At 42.7% G+C, this 17303-nt stretch overlaps 1 protein-coding gene across 1 annotated transcript in view; it reads left to right on the forward strand.

Annotated features, from left to right (window-relative positions):
• Positions 1 to 576: 576 nt before the first annotated feature.
• RNF217 (ring finger protein 217) overlaps positions 577 to 17303 on the forward strand; it is a 120353-nt gene continuing 103626 nt past the window's right edge. Inside the window, exon 1 of the mRNA XM_031680102.2 lies at positions 577 to 1584. Within this exon, the coding sequence (XP_031535962.2) occupies positions 712 to 1584 (873 nt within the window). The 5' untranslated portion in view covers positions 577 to 711. The remainder of the gene's footprint in view (positions 1585 to 17303) is intronic.

A 17303-nucleotide genomic window follows, 5' to 3' on the forward strand; every position in this document is an offset into this window, starting at 1 on the left:
GTGAACTCTGGGCGCGAGAGCGCATCCTGGCTCTGCGATCACACCCACTCCGGGTGTGCGTGAGGGAGTGCGCGGTGGCCGCGCGCGTGTGTACGTGTGGGGAGGTGTGCGCCAAAAGGGTGGGGTGAGGGGCGGCGAGGAGGCTGTAGGTGAAGCGCCGGGAGCGGGAGAGGGCGGTGGCGCGCTCCGGCCTCTCCCCGAGGGGCCGCGGCAGCTGGCTCGCGCCCCGGCTGCCCCTCCCGGTGCGCGCCGCGGCGACGCCACAGGCCCCTTGACTCTGACTACCGCCCTCCGGCCGCTGGGCCCGCAGCGGGAACTGGCCATGGCGCGGGACTGACGGCTGCCTCCCTCCAGACCCTTCTGTCCCGCCCGGGGCTCCCGGGGGCCGCGGCGCCGCCCGGACCTGCATGTGGGGCGCGCGCGCCGGCGGCCGGAGCGAGCGGCCCTCGGCGCCCCCGAGGCGGTGCCCCGCCGCGCGGGAGGACGAGGAGGAGGAGGAGGAGCAGCGGGCCGGGCCGGGCTCCCCGCGCGCCGCCGCCCGGGAGCACGGGCTCCCCGGAGGGAGCTCGGGGCGTCCCAGCCCCGGAGGAGGGACCCGGAAGCAGAAGCGGAGCCTCGAGTCGAGCCGAGCCGCTGCCCCCGCTGCCCGCCGGCTCCGGGTGGGGGTCCCGGCGGCTGGATGGGCAGCGGCGGCGCGGGCCGCGGGCGGCGATGGGCGAGGAGCAGAGCACCGTGAGCGGCGACGGCGGGCCCCAGGAGGCGTGGGCGCCTGCTGGCGGCGCCACGGGCCACCCCGAGCCCCCGAGGCCGCGGGGAGACAGCGCCGGGGCTCCAGGGCCCCTCGCCGCCTCCGCCGACCCGAGCGGCTGCAGCTGCGGAAGCGACTCGGGGTGCGGGGACCCGAGCACCGCGGAGCCCGCGAGAAGCCGGGGGACCCAGAGCTGGAGGAAGAGCCACGCACCGGGGCGGCCCGCGGGACTGGCCATCCTTGGGCCCCTCGACCCCCAGGCTTTGCAACAGCAGCTGGTGAAGGAGGTGGAGGAAGCAGGGGACCGGAACGAGGGAGGGGATGAACAGCAGGAGGCGCCCCCCGGCGAGGAGCCGGAGCCCCGGACCCGCGGGACCCCGGACGGACTGGTCCTGGACGTACTGGGCCATCGGCGCCCGCCCCCCGCCAAGAGACAAGTCTTCTGCTCCGTGTTCTGCGTGGAGAACGACCTGCCCGAGGTCCCCTCTGCGGAGCGGCTCTCGCTGCCTGCGTCGCCACCTCGAGCTCCGCCGGTGACCAACCCTCCCAGCACGCCCTCCTCCTTCCCCAGCCCCCCGCTGTCGCTCCCAGCGGACCCCCTGTCCCCCGACGGTGGCAGCATCGAGCTGGAGTTCTACCTGGCGCCCGAGCCATTTTCCGTGCCCAGCCTGCTGGGATCTCCACCCTACTCTGGCTTGGGTGGGGTTGGGGATCCCTATGCGCCCCTCATGGTGCTGATGTGCCGGGTGTGCCTGGAAGACAAGCCCATCAAGCCCTTGCCCTGCTGCAAGAAGGCCGTGTGCGAGGAGTGCCTCCGAGTCTACTTGAGCTCCCAGGTAACCTCAGCCCCCCTGTCCCTCCTCTGTTCCTCGTTCAGCGTTCCAAATCGCTGGCCAGGAAGTCCGGCTCGCCGGCTCCCTGCTCACAGGAAGAGGTGATGAACACCCTTACCCAGGACCTCTACCAGTTTCTCCATTTGTTGTCCTTAGAAAAGTGTGTTTGTCTTCACCGGTTAACTAAACTGGAATTTCACTCTGCGTGAGCTGCAGGCTTTGATTGGCAACCTTAGAAGGAACAGGTACAAGTGAATTGCCCTCTGCTTCTTTCTTTTATTAGGTTGCCAGCCAAGTGCTTGCTCAAAGAGGAGGGCAGTAAGAGTGCCTCAGAGGCCTGGTATGCCAGAAACTAACAAACAGTGGACAGAAAATAAATGTGTATTGAGTTGATGAAGAGAAGGTTTGCAATGCATGATACCTGAATTTGAAGTTTTGTTCCACCTAAATAGTACAGGAAAAAAAAGTGTTATTAATTTGTTTATTCCTCAGACCTGGTCCACTTTTCAGTTTCTTTTTCCACGGTGAAGTTGAAGTATTTTTTTCTCACTGAAGTTTACACCAGCAGAGTGCTTATTTCTTTAAGAGGGAACAAAACAGAAAGAGCAAAACAAAGCTAAGCAAAGCTCAGAGGTTTAACAAAACAAGCGCTGGTCAGACTTTTCCTCCCTCAGCTCCTTATTTGAAAGCTTGTTTTTTTTCTTTTTTTCTTGGAAAGTTTAAGAGTGCAGTAGACAGACTTTCCTTTGCGGGTGGTGAATGTGTCCTTCCAGTCGTTTTCAGTCTGCTGTGTTTCTGCCAGTGTTTTGCACAATCCGGAATGCCCTTTGATCCCATGTCTGATTGTCCCAGGCCTATTCATCTTTCAAAACCCGAGGCTGTTCAGGTGCCAGCTTTTCTGTGAAGCCTTACCTCCCCCTCTAGGCCACTGCTTGTGTACTTTCAAAATACTTCTGCGTGTCTTGCATGCACTGAGGTGTTCCTTATGTGTCTGTTTGTTTGGCTAAACTCTATGGGACAATGTTTTATAGCCCCTGTGTCTGGTAGTTTCACGTCGGTATTCCCGTAATAGTGTTTAATTACATTGGCTGAAGGGTTTCACAAGGTGCAGTTCCTCTGTGTGTTGTGGCTAATCCATGCTTGTGTCTGGACTGAAAGTGCATCCTGTGCCCAACGGAAAACGAAAAGGGGAATTTAGACAGAATGGAATGTTACACAAACAGTGACTTGGCCAAGATGGTTGAGTTTATCCAAACGCCTGTTAAGGGACTATGTCACTTTCATGCTTTATCCATAAACATACTTCAAACAAGAGGAAAGCCCACTGCTCATTGTGGCAGTTCCTATGACATCACTGTCAAACAGATATCAGTGCCATCCGTGTGAAAAGCCCTGTGGTGGGATTCAGACATTCCCAAGGTGTGGGCCCTGCTTCAGGGTAGCCGCCTTTTGTGTATACAAGATGTGCGTGTAGGTAAGAACAATACAGGGTAGCATATAATCAGATAGAGAAACAATACTATGTAGCACTTACTCTTAAATGCTGGACACAAATTCAGTGGGTTTAGAAGTTTAGGGGAGGTCATTGTAGGTTGGGGGACTCTGCCTTGCAGTTTGATTTCCTTAAGGTGGCCCTTTCCCCAAAGCAAAAATATTTTTTTTTTTACCTCCATAAGTTAGTTTTAGGAAGTCAGAGTTTTGATCTCCAGTGGAGGAGGAATGAGTGAGGGGAGGATGGCAAGATGAGTGAAGTGTCATTGCAATGCACAACCACTAAAAACTCCTCTGGAGTGACATAGTATCTGAAGGTTGTCTGCAGTATTGATGGCAGTGTGTATGTTCCTGACCTTCTTCCAAGTATTTGACAGAACTTCCAATAAAGAAAAATATATTTAAAATAATAAACAACAACAGAAAGATGAGTCACTCAGGCCAGGCATGCTTCTACTTCAGGGCTTTGCATGTGTTATTCCCTGTGCCTGGAATATCCTCCTTGAGGGCCTCCCCTTTGCTTGCTTACGCCTCCCCCTTCTCCCTTTTAGTTCTGTATGCTGATGTCACTGTGTGGCCTTCACTGACCACCCTTCTTAAAGCTGAGCCCCGCACTCCAGATCTCCTTTCCTGCTCTTTATTTTCTCCACAGTGCTAAAAATACTCTATATCTTCTACTTAATGTAATTAATTTCCATGAAGACAGGAGTTTTCACATGACTTCTTCCCTACCATGTCTTTAGCCCCTAGAGTGTTGTCTGACACATAATACATGCTCAACTAATAGTTACCAAGTTTGTGAAGAGCTGAGTGACAAAGAGAGGATGAAATTGCCCCAGAAACCACGGCTAGAAAGTGGTATTCTGCTTGAGCACTAAATTCTACTCTGAGATTCCTGGTGTTTAAGACAAGAGACAAAAACCTAAAGTAGACAAAAATGATAGGTTTGTTCTAAGTTTGTTATTAAACTTAGAATGAAAGAGCTTTTAAACAAGCTTTTAGCTTATATGAAAATGGTATTTTTTTCACTTGGGTAAAACTAGGCTTGTGTTTGTAATTCTGATCTTTGTTAATCCTAAAATCTCTTCTACTCAGAGGGTCTGTGTTTCCACGTCACTTGACTTCTCTGTGTCTTAATTTCTTCATCAATGAAATGGAACTACAGACCATGATCTGTAATGACACACCAATTCTAAAGCAGAACAAAATCAAACTGCAGAGTTGTTTTCTTGCTTTACTGAATCAGATCAAAAGGGCACAGTGAGTGCCCTCTTCTTATTTTATGAGGTTTCTTGGGTTTGACAGAAGTAAATCCGTCAGGCTTGAACTTGCAGGGATCTTAAGACCTTCTAAAGTAAAATGACATATTTGAAATAAAAAGTCTTTGGTGATTTTTTTCATCATTTTTGAGTCTGTGCCAAATAGTGCATTATTTAACATTATTTAAGAAATAGAGCAGAGTCCCTATTAAGCGTTTTATGCAAACATTAAAAATGCATACTAAATGTGAGTTGGAATATTGCCTAGTTAAATTAATATTCTTCAAAAAGGAGATGCTGAGTTCTTTGAGAGAAAGTATGAAGTTAGAAGCTAGGGATGCAGATTTTTAGATGATGTTTTGTTTGTGCTAGTGCCATGGACTGAATATGTGGCAAAGGCCGATGGGTGTGTCTTCATTATTTCAGTATAGACCTAGCAGATTAGGTGGCGACCTAAATACCTCCATTCTGTGGTTTTAAAATAATAGTTTTATTTTTTTCAAAATATAATTCTTCTCCCATTATCACAGTGACTGGGGCTGTGGAGAACCCTTCTTAGTGGAAATTCTTACAGGCTGGTAGCTACCATCCAGTTTCCAGTTGCCATGGAGAAGGGTTGTACTGACACTTTATAATCTTTGGCACTACATAGAGATGGACTTAAAGGTCCTAAGGCACCATGGCAGAGATAGTGGGAATTTAATTGTTTTATATTTTCTGGGTACGTAAATCTTTGGTACCTAAATTTTAGAAGTACATTTCCCAGTGACCTATGCATGCATGTATGACAGCGGCCAAAGCATGCAGCCCCAGGGATGTCTGCAGCCTCGCAGGTCACTGACCATTGTGAGTCCTGACCTTCCTGGCTGGTTTGGCCTTTACCACATTTTCCAGGAGGAAAGATTGTTGCCTTCTTTGTTTCATAGAATCATATTGCAGTCATTTCAGAAATCCTCCACAGGTGCTTTTCCTTTATGATTTTGGTTTTAGACAGTAAAACCTGTTGGGATGTGAAATATTAATATTTAGCAGTTTACATGAAGGAAGGAGAGAGTTGGGCAGACTCAGGGCTTTCTAAAGGTAACAGCTGTTGCTTTTTCATCGCCCTGCTTCAAAGTGCTCGCGATTGGCAGATGCATATGAATTGGAATGTACACACCTGTCAGATGAGTATTAATAGAGACAAGCAACACACTTCTTCTACAGTTTGTGAACAAAACAGCTGCTAGCTGGTAATGTCCTAAAAGGACTGTCTACTCTAGTTACCCTAGGATCAGTGACCTAGGGGTGAAGGCTTCTCTATCCTATTATTACACTCTGAGTCATCCAGACTTTTATGGCTAAAAGTGTAACCTACTTTTTTCCCCTTTACACCTTAAAGCTACCTGCATATTTTTAGAAACTGTCATGTTCAATATGGAGTTTGCACGCAGCTCCTTCACACAGGTGAATTTACAGATCCTGTCATGCCAGGTGTGATTTTGGTAGTCCTGAAAATGTGAGGAATGAGACTGAACACTGTTAAATCACTCTACCACTTTGAAAAATGAGAATTAAGGCGTATGTAAGTTTATTCTTCTGTGTACAGAATGAGTGTGTGTGTGCGTGTGTTTGGAGTGTGTGTGTGTGTAACATTTGCTCCCACCCCTGCTGACTCATGCACTTTTTTTCCTCTTCTGTCTCTTTTATGATAGCCCTTTTAATAATGTCTTCATTTCCCTTTAATAATTTTTTTCTTTTTTTTCTTACTTTTTCAAAATTTGATTTTGAATGGCACTTGACTTCTACAGAAGAATCAATCCCCTGTCAAGGGCTGATTTCTGGGCCAGAAGGACCTGGTCCGGGCTCTGCCTGGGCGTCTCCCTTCCCATCTCTTCCAACATCTGGAGATGACAGCGCCACGTGGAAAAACCCTGCGTTGTGGGCCACTGCCTACCAGATCTCAAATAACAAGACTAGTACTGCTTACCTCAGGCGTCAGCTGAAACCTTTAGAGTACTGATTTTTTTTCCTAGAGTAGAGCTCAACTTTCATACTTGAAGGCTCTTCCTTACTCCTCGTGTGAGAGACAGAAAAAGGAAAACATTAGAACTTGAGCTCCTAACTTTTTATTAAGAATTTGTGTTGGGCATGTAGACAGATACTTGAGTGATAATTTCTTATAATTAATTAATTTATTTATTAAGGTACCATTGACCATTTAACAAACCTTTATTGGTTACCTGCATGTCAAGGGCCTTGAGATACTCTGTAAATGTATTAAGGAGCCACATTACAGCCTGGTTGGCAGTATTTCTTTCAAGCTTTGTCTGGTGGCCTAGATGAGCTTTCCTTTAAGTACCCAGCCAGCTGTGGGTCTCTTTTTCTCTTCTGCTTTCTTTCTGGGAGGATTTTATCTAGGCAATTCTGGAACACCAGCTAACCTTTTGGTAGGAATATTACAATTCCTCCTATGGTGTTTATTTCAAAGTAGTAAATCTGTTCATTACCTTTTTCTTAATACACATATGTCTCAGAGCTCTTTCTAATTGTTAGAAATAGAATGTTAGTAAATAATTTTCTTCTTTCAAAATATTTATTACCTTTATTTAAAAGAAAACATAATTTTGCTAAGATTGTTTTGGATCGTTCATGATACCATGCCAAATCTTTAAAGTCATGATACTTTAAAAAAATTGTTTTTTTTTTCAAATTCACTTTATCAGAAGGGTTTTATGTGATAAACTAAATGAACCTTCCCAAGTCAAGTTCTGTCTTAAAATAAAATTTCAGTGTCTAGAGGAAAATAATTTCTAGAATATAACATTCTCTTTCAACTTTATCAGTACCATTTGCCCCATCAATTTTGGGGTAATTATACTTGAATTTTTAAGTTTTCACAAATAATAACCATTTATTGAACATCTATATTCTAAGCATTTTTACACATTTTATTATTTAATTTGATTCCCTTACATAGTAAATACTTATTACATACGAGGCACTGTTAGTGTTGGGGATACAGAGAACTGAAGCAGATAAAACCCCTCACTTCACGGAGTTTATATATTAGGCTGGGGGGTGGGTGATTGATAGTAAAATATGTAAATTAGTACTTTAGGGGGTAATAAGGGCTATAGAGAAAAAGAAACAAGGTAAGGGTGAGAAGAAGTATTGGGGAGGAGGTTTTTCTTTGTATATGTATAGTGTTTTTAGGAGTTGTCAGGGAGAGTTTGTTTCACAAGGTAACTTTCGAGCAGAGATCTTCAGTGGCAACAGTGAGAGAGCAAACCATGAGGCTGTCTAAGGGAATAGCAGTATAAAGTTCCAGAGCCAGGAGCATGCTTGGGGGTGTTCCAGGAATGGCAGTGGGATCCACGTGGCTGGAGCACAGAGGACGAGGCAGGAGCAATAAGAAGGCAGGAGCAATAAGAAGACTGCAGAAGGAAGGGGAACGCTGATCAGAAAGGGCTTTAAGGCCGTAGAGAATCTGCATTTCCTCTGAGTGAAATGAGAAGGTTGAAGAGGGTTTTGAGCTAATCAGGTACGATTTAAGCTTTAAGAGCGATTACTCTGGCTCTTTTTGGAGAATTATCTATGGGAGTCAAGAGTGGAAGTACAAAGATCCATTAGAAGACTATGCCAGTTACTCAGAGGGGAGATGTGATAGTTCAGACCAAGGTGATAGAGGTGAATATGGTTTGAACCTGTTGAATTTTGAATATATCGTGATAATCAGGCTGACAGGGTGTGCTGATGGCTGGATGTGGGCTGAGAGAAGAGGAGTCCAGGATGACTCAGGCTTTGAGCCCAAGCAATCAGAAGAATGGGTTTGCCATTTAATAAGGTGAGGAATACTGTAGGAGGACTAGTTTTAAGGAAAATCAGGAGTTCGTGCTAAGTTTGAAAAGCTGTTCAGACATTCACAAAAAGATATCGAATAGGCAGTTGGTGTGTGGCATTCAGCAGAGATCTGAGCAGAAGATGTAAATTTGAATACTTTTGACACAAAGATGATAAAACCATGAGGCCAGATGGGGCGTGATAGCAGACAGCGAAGGCGGGTTGAGGACTGAGTCTGGGCATACCAGTGCTGACACCTACAGAGCCTGGGGCATATGAAAGGACCACCAAGGAGTCTGAAAGGGAATGGGCTGGTTAGGCAAGAAGAAGACCAAGGTAGAGCAGTTACCCAAAGGCCAAAAAAAAGTTGATGTTTTAAAAAGGAAACAGTATTCATTTTTGTCTAATGTTTCTGATAGTTTCAGCAGGATGTGGATTAAAATTGACCATCAGATTTCCCCACAGAGAGGTTATTTGTAACTGTGAACAGTGCTGTTTTCATTGGCACTGGTGGGGTTGGTCTTCTGAGTAAAATGAGTTCAAGAAAACAGGAAAAGCTCAATTTCTGTGTTGTAGGTAGTAGAATGTTATATGAGGAAACTCAAGGTTAGAGAGATTAAATAACTTGCCCTAAATCACAGAGCTAGGAAATGGCAAAGGTGGGATTTCAGTTCAGGGCCACTTGGCTCTAAAACCCATGGCCTTTTTACAGTCTTTGTATTTATTATCTTATTTATAGGTTAAATATGTTTATTTTATATTTCAGTTTATATCTATATTGTACAAAAATCCCAAGTCTTCCAGTCCAAAAAGAACTTAATTACATGTTTTGAGGAAGTGGAAGGCTTTTGCCCAAATTTAGATCCAGAGAAAGATCCCTAAGAAGTCAAGAGGGACTGAGTTTAGAAGAGCTATGGTTTGACCTAATGTTAAGTTTTAACGGCAGCACACTCCTGTTTTCTTCCTCACTCCCTTGGCCATTCCTTTTGTTCCCATTTGATCTCTCTCTTATGTTGCCATCTCTTAATGTTGGTGTCAGCATTTCCTTACTGAACCCTCTCTCTTCTCACATTGGGTATTATTAGTGGGACCGTGTCATCCACTCCCGTGGTTTCAGGTAACACCTATGTGCTCTTGTCTTCCAAATCTTCATCTCTAACCCAGATCACTCTTCTCACCTCCGGTACCATATAGTTGTCCCTCCCCTCGACATGTCCACCTGCAGGTTCCACCACAGCCACCTTACATTTCTCAAAACTAAATCTCCCTTTCCTCCTCTTCCTTCCCATACCCTTCAAGTGTTGCTCTCCCTTTGGGGTTCCCTGCTTCCATCAGTTATACCCAAGCTGGAAACTTGGGAGTCATCACTGAGTTCTTCCTCTCCCTACCTCCCACCTCTAATTAATCACCAATTTTTTTTTCAATTCTACCTCCTAAAATTATTTCTCTACTTTTCTCCATTTCTGCTGGCATTACCGTTGCTTAAGTCTCCACTATTTCTCTCCTGGATTATAACCACGGTTTTCTACTTGGCCCTAGTGCTCCAGTCTTGACCATTTCCAACCTATTCTTCACGCTACAGCCAGAGTTGCTTTATAAGATGCAAGACTGATCTTGGCACTCCCCTCGTTTGCCTTTCAGTGTCTGCCTCTTGCTTTTAGATTAGAATCTAAACATGGTTTACATGTGCCTGAGTGAGCTGAAGCCTGTTTACCACTCTTAACTTTGTTTCTTATCAAGTGCCCACCCCAAGGCTATAGCCATATTAAACTTCTTTTTATTCATTGAACACTCTGTGACTCTCTTATTGAAGAGCCTTCAGTTGAGTGACATGAGATTCTGTCTTAGGGAGATCTACTTTCGTTTCTTTACTCCCCTGCCTCTGTTTGCTTCTTTCACACTCACTCATTCTTCTCTCAGCTTAGACATTTCTTCCTTTGAGATTTCTGCTTGACCCCCTAGGTCTGAATTAAGCATCCTTCCTATATTCTTTGACAACCTTTTGACTCACTGTGAGATTCTTCTTATATCACTGTTTTTAAATTGCCTCTTGTATGTTCCCACTAAACTGTAAAGTTTGATGCGTGTAGAGCCCTTATTCATTTTTTTTCCTGATTTATTTCTTAGCCCTTGGCACGTTGCAGGCATGAAATGAATACTTGTGTAGTGGACTTATATAGTTATTCTGTAGATAATAAATCATAGGCTAGTGTTGTCAATATAAAGCATCCGAATAGATAGCCAGGATGGTGTTTAAAGTGAAAATCTCAACATTTTGTTATCTCACTTAAAAACCTGCAAGACTTTCCCATTTCTGTACAGAAAGATTCCAGTTCATAACACGGCCGATGAGGTTGGCCTCTGCTCCTCTCGGTTGTCTCTTCTCTGTCACTCCAGCTTGCTACTCTCCAGGCATAGTGTCCTTCCCTCTGTTCATTTCTCCTCATCCTTCAGATCTCAGCCTTCCTTTGGGCTCCAGACTGAACCAGGCCTGCTGTTAAGGCTTTTAGAGTCCTTTTTACTCTGCAGCCATTGTATTTGTGTCCCCTTTTGTAATTATATGTTTGTGTGATGATATGATGTTTGATTAATTATCTCCCCCTCGTCAGCATTATTTGAGCTGCTTTTATAGACTGGCACTTAGCACAGAGCCCAAAATAGAGTAGGTGCTCAATAAATGTTTGTTAAAAAGACCAAGTGAATGATTGAGAGTAAACTATAGTGTATTTAGGTTGGTAGAAACACTAAGGTAGATTTTTGAACCTGAATTTTTGATGTCTTACTTCGCAATATATTTACATTTTTCATGCAGTGGGATGCTGTGTCCTGAGTCTGTCCTGGCATCCCATCTATCGCTGAGATGCTTCTTTAACTACAAAACCCATCTGGTTACTACGTCTTCTGCGTAACAAATTCCTCCAGAACCTAGGGACTTGAGACAGCCATTTTATTTTGGTCTTCACATGTGGGTCAGGAATTTGGGAAGGGCTCAGCTGGTCAGTTCACACTTGGGCCTCTCATGCGGCCGTCGTCAGATGTGAGCTCGCTTTCTTGGCTGGCAGCTGATGTGGTTGTTGTCAGGATGCTCAGCTGTGGCTGCCTGCAGACGTGCTGACACGTGGCCTTGACAGCATCGCATGGCAATCTCAGGGCAGCGGGCTTCTTACATGGAGGCTGGCTTCCCCAGGGCAAGTTCTCGAGGGAGCCAGGAAGAGGCTGCATGATCTCTTCTGCCTAAACTTTGGAAGTCACTCAGCATCACTTGGGCAAAGAGTCACATCTGCCTAGATTCAAGGTGAAGAGACTAAGACCCTAACTTTTTTTGTGAACATATAAAAGGATTGAGGGTCATATTTTTAAACCACTACACTACCTCAAATAAAAATCAAGAATGTTATGAATTTAGGTAATAAAGCTTTTGACCTGAACTTCAACTTTCTTAATATTTCATGTCTTGTCAACCATTTAATTGCGTTATTTCCTATTCATATTATTATATTGATTAATACACTTTGCTGTTGTGGGAGGTTTTTTGGTGCTTTATCCTTGAATAATTTAGTAATAAAGTTTCACTTAGTTTTAAGCAAAGCTTACATAAAAGCTATCCCCATTTAAAATTAAATATTTTACATAATTTCATTGTAACTGAAATATCTTGAGATCAGGGGCAGCTTTTAATTATTCTGATTATTGACACCACTTAAAATTATTCTATGTCATGTAATTTCATTTTCATTATGTCAAAACTTCAGCTTCAGTAGTGGTTAAAATAATATTTGGGAAACTTGAATATTTTTCTGAATAAAAAGACTTGATGTAACAGTTTTGTAATCGGGGGATAATCTATACAGAAATTACATTATACCTAATGACATCTTAGAATTAATGACCCTAGCTAATATTTGTTAAATTGGTCCACTGTTGGATTTTTATGGTTTATGATATTCTGCTTTGGGTGACTATCATTTGATTACTGTCCTCTCAAATAGGTAACCACTTGGGTTTCCAGAAGCGTATATGTTATGCTCAAAAATCTCTTCCTGGTTCAGGATCTGTGCACCCTGAAACAGAAGGGGTGTATTGCTTTTATGATGTGCCTTTTCTTAGTCCCCAGCTCAGGTAACTAAATTCTGTGCTTATTCATTCACGTGAATGACTAATCCCTTTTTAAATCTTCCTAAACCATTTGCCTCAATAATATTCTCTACTGTAAGGTTCAGAGGCTAATTATAGGCTATCTAGCAAATTACTTCCCTTTTGTGGTGTTGATTCTTGCCTTATTTCCTCACATGATTATTGGCCATACACAGTGTTCCTGAGGCTCTGAGATGTCAGCGGCAAGTTAAATCACCACAGCTTTTGCCTCTGGTTGCTTAACTTAAAACAGCAGGTGAAATAAGACAATTGATCATCGTGTTTCACTAGTATTTTGTTTCCTTTGATAATGCCATTTCCCCTAATGTTTACAGTTTAGTTATTAGTTTGTGTCTAGGTAGAGCTGTTGGATCAAATCAGAAATGACTTTGAGATGGCCGAATCTTGCTGCACCATTTTTGTATGAACGTGAGACCTTGGTGGGGAAAGTGAAATTCTTTCATTAGTTCTATAGAGAGTAGGGGGTTTTTATTCTTCCAGAGGTGCCCTTGGTGGCAAGTGACAGGTGCAATCCCAAGAGTTCTAGTTCAATCCTGCTTGTAACTAGTCTCACCATTAACGTCAGTGTTTTTTTTTTTTTCCTTAAATTACCATTTTTCCTTCTCAAGGTTGTTTGTTTGCAAAAGAAACATTTCAAAATGAATAGGCTCCTAAAAACAAATATGCTTTGTGGCCAGTGTGTTGGTGCTTTATGTGGCAACTGTGTGTGTGTGTGTGTGCGAAAGTCTCAAGGTTATTTATTTGTGTGTCACAAGAAGATTATTTGCTGATCTTGTTTTGTATAAATCTAAGTATAGTCATTTCGAGGTAAATTCATGTATTTCAGGTTTAGTTGGAATCAACCAAAAATAGATATCCCTTGCGTGTAGCTTTTTTGTTGTTGTTCTTAGTTTTTAATATGTCACTTTGTGAGGCACTGAGACTTCACCCTTAAGATAAAGGGAGAGCTTAGAGGAATGCTTGGAAAGAAAACATTTGAAACAATAGTAATTCTTTTCCCAAGAATTTGCTGCTGCTGCTTTTTGGGTTTTGTTTTGTTTTGTTTTTAGCTTTTAGGACTTCTGAAAAATACTGTTTGTTCAGATATGACTTTTCTCTTTAAAATCACTACAAACTTACAAAATTTGGGAACAGAATTTTCAATCATGCTTAAAAATTACCCAAATAAATTGCTTCAGAGAGCTTTTGACCCCATTTGTTTAAAAAATAGCACTTTATGATTAGCTGCAAGAATAGCTGATTGACATTGGGGAAGATGTACTTCTACTAGCTGAATTTCATCAACAATTTTTGAATACTTGGTTGGTGAGACATAAAAATAAGTTTAATGATTTAGTAAGCACAGGCAACAAGGTATCTTTTTGCAGCTCTGTCTGTGTGGGTGCTTTTTCAGTATATACAGTCATTAAAACCATGTATCAAAATAAATTGAATATAGACGTCAGAGGCCCAGTGTCACTAAATGCTGAACGAAGATTTTTAAAAAGAAGGAAGCTGGTTCTAAAACATTGCTTTAACAATTATTAGTAATGTTATTAGTGATGGTAAGATGTTTTTGTATAATTAACTAATAAAATTAAGATGTTAAAAAAAATCACAGAAATTTTGGATTCTTTTGGTTTGTTATAATCTACACAGATTGGATAAAACCCTGTTGGTTTGCTCAGGGTGCTGTTGAGGCCAAGGTCAAGCTGGCAGTCTCATCACAGGCTGGCTAACAACACGCTGATCTGGGGCCATAAACTACCCTAACCCTATACAGTCATATTACAGCGTGTCTGCTTCTGACCATAAAACTGTAGCTACGACAAGATGGAAGAATTACTAGTAACCTCATCACCACTTCTGGAAAAACAAATTGAAGCACAGGTTCTGATAGATAATTAGTGAGTTGCAGAGGTTTTTGCAAAGAGAAATCTTTTCCACTGGTCAAGACTTTTCTTTCTCTGTAGTCACACGTAGAATATCCATTCTCTAGTGCTCAGCTGGCTTAAGGGAATCAAAGCACAGGGGGAGCTAAGATCGTTCTTATTCTATTAAAAACATTTACTGAGCATGGAATTTGTCTAGTACTATGCTGATCACTATGTGAAGAGACAGTATAGTCCATGATCCGTCCTCTTAGCAAGTTTTGAAATTGAATAGGTGAAAAGTAAGCTCTCCAGGCAAAGATTAGGGAAATTTTATAACTGCTGAATTGTTGACTTAAGTGGATCTCAGAAGAAGAAGCTGTTTTTATGGGAGTAGAAAAAACTGGAACTTGGCTATTGTCTGAGTGGTTGTTGATGCACACACAGGGAGAGCAGGAGAAGGGTGGTAGGGATGGGGCATCTCTCCAAGTGAGGTGGAGTGAGCCGGTACACACATGCACTCAAAAATACATCAGTGGAAATAAGGAGGGAGAGTGCGCAGATGACCCAGGCTAGAGAGAAGGGGCTTAGGACAGTGTGGCCAATACAGGTGGAGAGGTGGGAGCTGAATGGTGAGCAGCTGGAGGCTGTGGAACAGAGGCCTGGGCACAGAGCAGAGCATCACAGGCAGCGGGACCGAGAGTCCGTCTGCAAAGCCAGGAACACAGGTGTGCCGTGCTTAGGAACAGGGAGCAGAGGCAGCCTGGCTGGAGGTGGCTCCCGGAGGTGGGTGTGGGCCAGATCACGCAGAGCCGGCTTGCCCTCTGTGGAGCTGATCTCTGTTCCGACTATGATAAGGAGTCATTGGATGGTTTAGTAGAGCTGTAAATGAAAATTAATGCTTTGGAAAGAGTCTGGCTTCGGTGTGGAGAATAAATTGTGTTTGAGGAGCAGGGTGGGAGGAAGAGAAGTGGGGACGTGGGCTGGGGGCAGCTGCGATGTCCAGGGCAGAGGTCTATGGTCTGCGCTGGCGTGGAGGTGGTTCCGTCTCCTGTCCTGTCACTTACTGGGCTTTTGGTGTTAAAAGGTGTAGAGGGCTTTGCCTTGTGTCCAGCCAGTCCTTGCAGCTTTTACTGTTCAGAGGTCCCTGTTGTGTAGCTCCATGGACCAGCTGCCGTCTTTATTTTTCACGCAGCGTAGGATTAACCTCTGTCCGACATGATTCCCTCTGGTACTTTGCCTGTCTGCAATGGGTTTGTTGGTTTGATTTGAATTGTTTGGTTCCAGAGAGACTGTGTAGAAATTCACTGACAGAAAAATATAAAGACATCTTTTGAATAGGTGTCCATAGTTGTTATTTTACTGATTGTCAGAATCACTTTATCAAAGAAGTTGAGCCTATCCTCTGCTACCTAGTTTTTTGCAATTTGCTGTTTTCAGTCTTTCGTCATTTTACTCTCAACAGTTTGCTTGCATCATTACTTAAAACAAATAGGAATTCCCACCCTCCCCTTCTCACAGATGACAAGGGACTTACTGGTCTACAAGTTCTGAGAGGAAGTTAGAACTTTTTTGTAATCTGTTGAGTTTTTGTCCTTACATTTTTCAGTTGTTTTGAGGGGCTGTCCTTTGCCTCCTCAATTAATATCTATCTAATTACACATATTCACCTCTTTCTTCTAATTCTTGTTTTTGTAAGAGTGTTCTCTTTTGGGGTCAGTTCCACTTCCTCTGCCTTTAATGAGAAAGGCCCTGGGGTCATGGTGTAACTGTACAACGGCTGTTTTGTTTTGATGGTGACTGTCCTTTGTTTTAGTAAGGATACACTGATAAAGTAATTACTTAAACAAAGATTTGCTTCATTGATTTTATGCTGTGTAACTGAGTTCCCCCTCCCTCCTATATGAACTTCCATTTTATTTCAAAGTCCTGAAGTGTTTCTTCTAATTGCATCTACTATCCATCATAAAACCAGTAATATTTCAGTTGGAGGTAATAAAATATCGATGTGATTTTTTTCAATATTTAAGAGAAAACCTCAAGTAGATTTGTTCCATGTGTAGACTGTATACATTTTAGAAGATTATACACCTAATACATTAGTACCATGACAGGTTTTTCAGTTCTCTTGCCATGTAACACTTACACTGGATAAAAGTAATTTAAGGACCAGTAGCACTTAACTAAACTTAAAATATTTCCAGATTAGGTAGTGTGAGCAATCACAGATACCAGGTAGCATCTAGAAGTACTTTACTCTTTGTAAAACAATTTGAGAAAAATTTAAGTAGTTAGAAAAAATGGACTTTATATTTTATGTTTAGAACACCCATTAAGCTTGTAATATCTCATTTCAATTCCTGGCAAAGAATTTAGCTCTTTTTTCCTCTATATTAATCTTCTTGTCAAGAACAACTCATTTCAGAGTGAATTCATTGTTTTTTTCTATAAGTATGAATGGGGATTTAATTTTGGATCTCAACACTTTAATATTTTTTATTAGAAATACCTCTTTTATTGAAAAATAAAAGCTAATTCATAAAGTGATACAAGATATGTTTTCAGTGTTTATCTCACTTTATAGATGCTTTGAGTTTCCTATAGCAAAAATGTGGTTGATACCTCAAAAATTCCATAGTCTAAATTCCATCCCCAACCACCAAAAAAAGTATTCCTGCATTGTATTTTGTATAAATAACACATTTTACATAATAATTATAGCCATTGTCATCTTGTAGACTATTCATCATTAATAATCTGTTGCATAAAATTCTATGGTGGATTCTACCTGAAAACAGATTTTAAAATTGTTTTACCTACCTACCTACTCTCTCAAGGCTTTAAAAATTTCTATATGATATGCAAACACTTGTTTACCAGATCACCTGACTACACCATTGATAAATTTGTAAAAAAAAAAAAATATCAAAAGTTGATGACTTTATAGTCTGTGAAAGTTATTTACTCAGTTCCTGGTGAGAAGAATGAAAATGGACTCTTATTACTTGCATGTTTTCTTTGAATAAGACTGAAGAACTGTGAAGGGAAGTCATTCATCTTTCCTTGGCTAGCAGGTTTGTTGTTGGGTGGGAAAAGGGAAGACACAGATATGACTGTCAGAGTGGAAGGGCCACTCTGCAGGCTC

This window comes from Vicugna pacos, chromosome 8 (genome assembly GCF_048564905.1).
Source record: "Vicugna pacos chromosome 8, VicPac4, whole genome shotgun sequence".
Classification (NCBI taxonomy): domain Eukaryota; kingdom Metazoa; phylum Chordata; class Mammalia; order Artiodactyla; family Camelidae; genus Vicugna; species Vicugna pacos.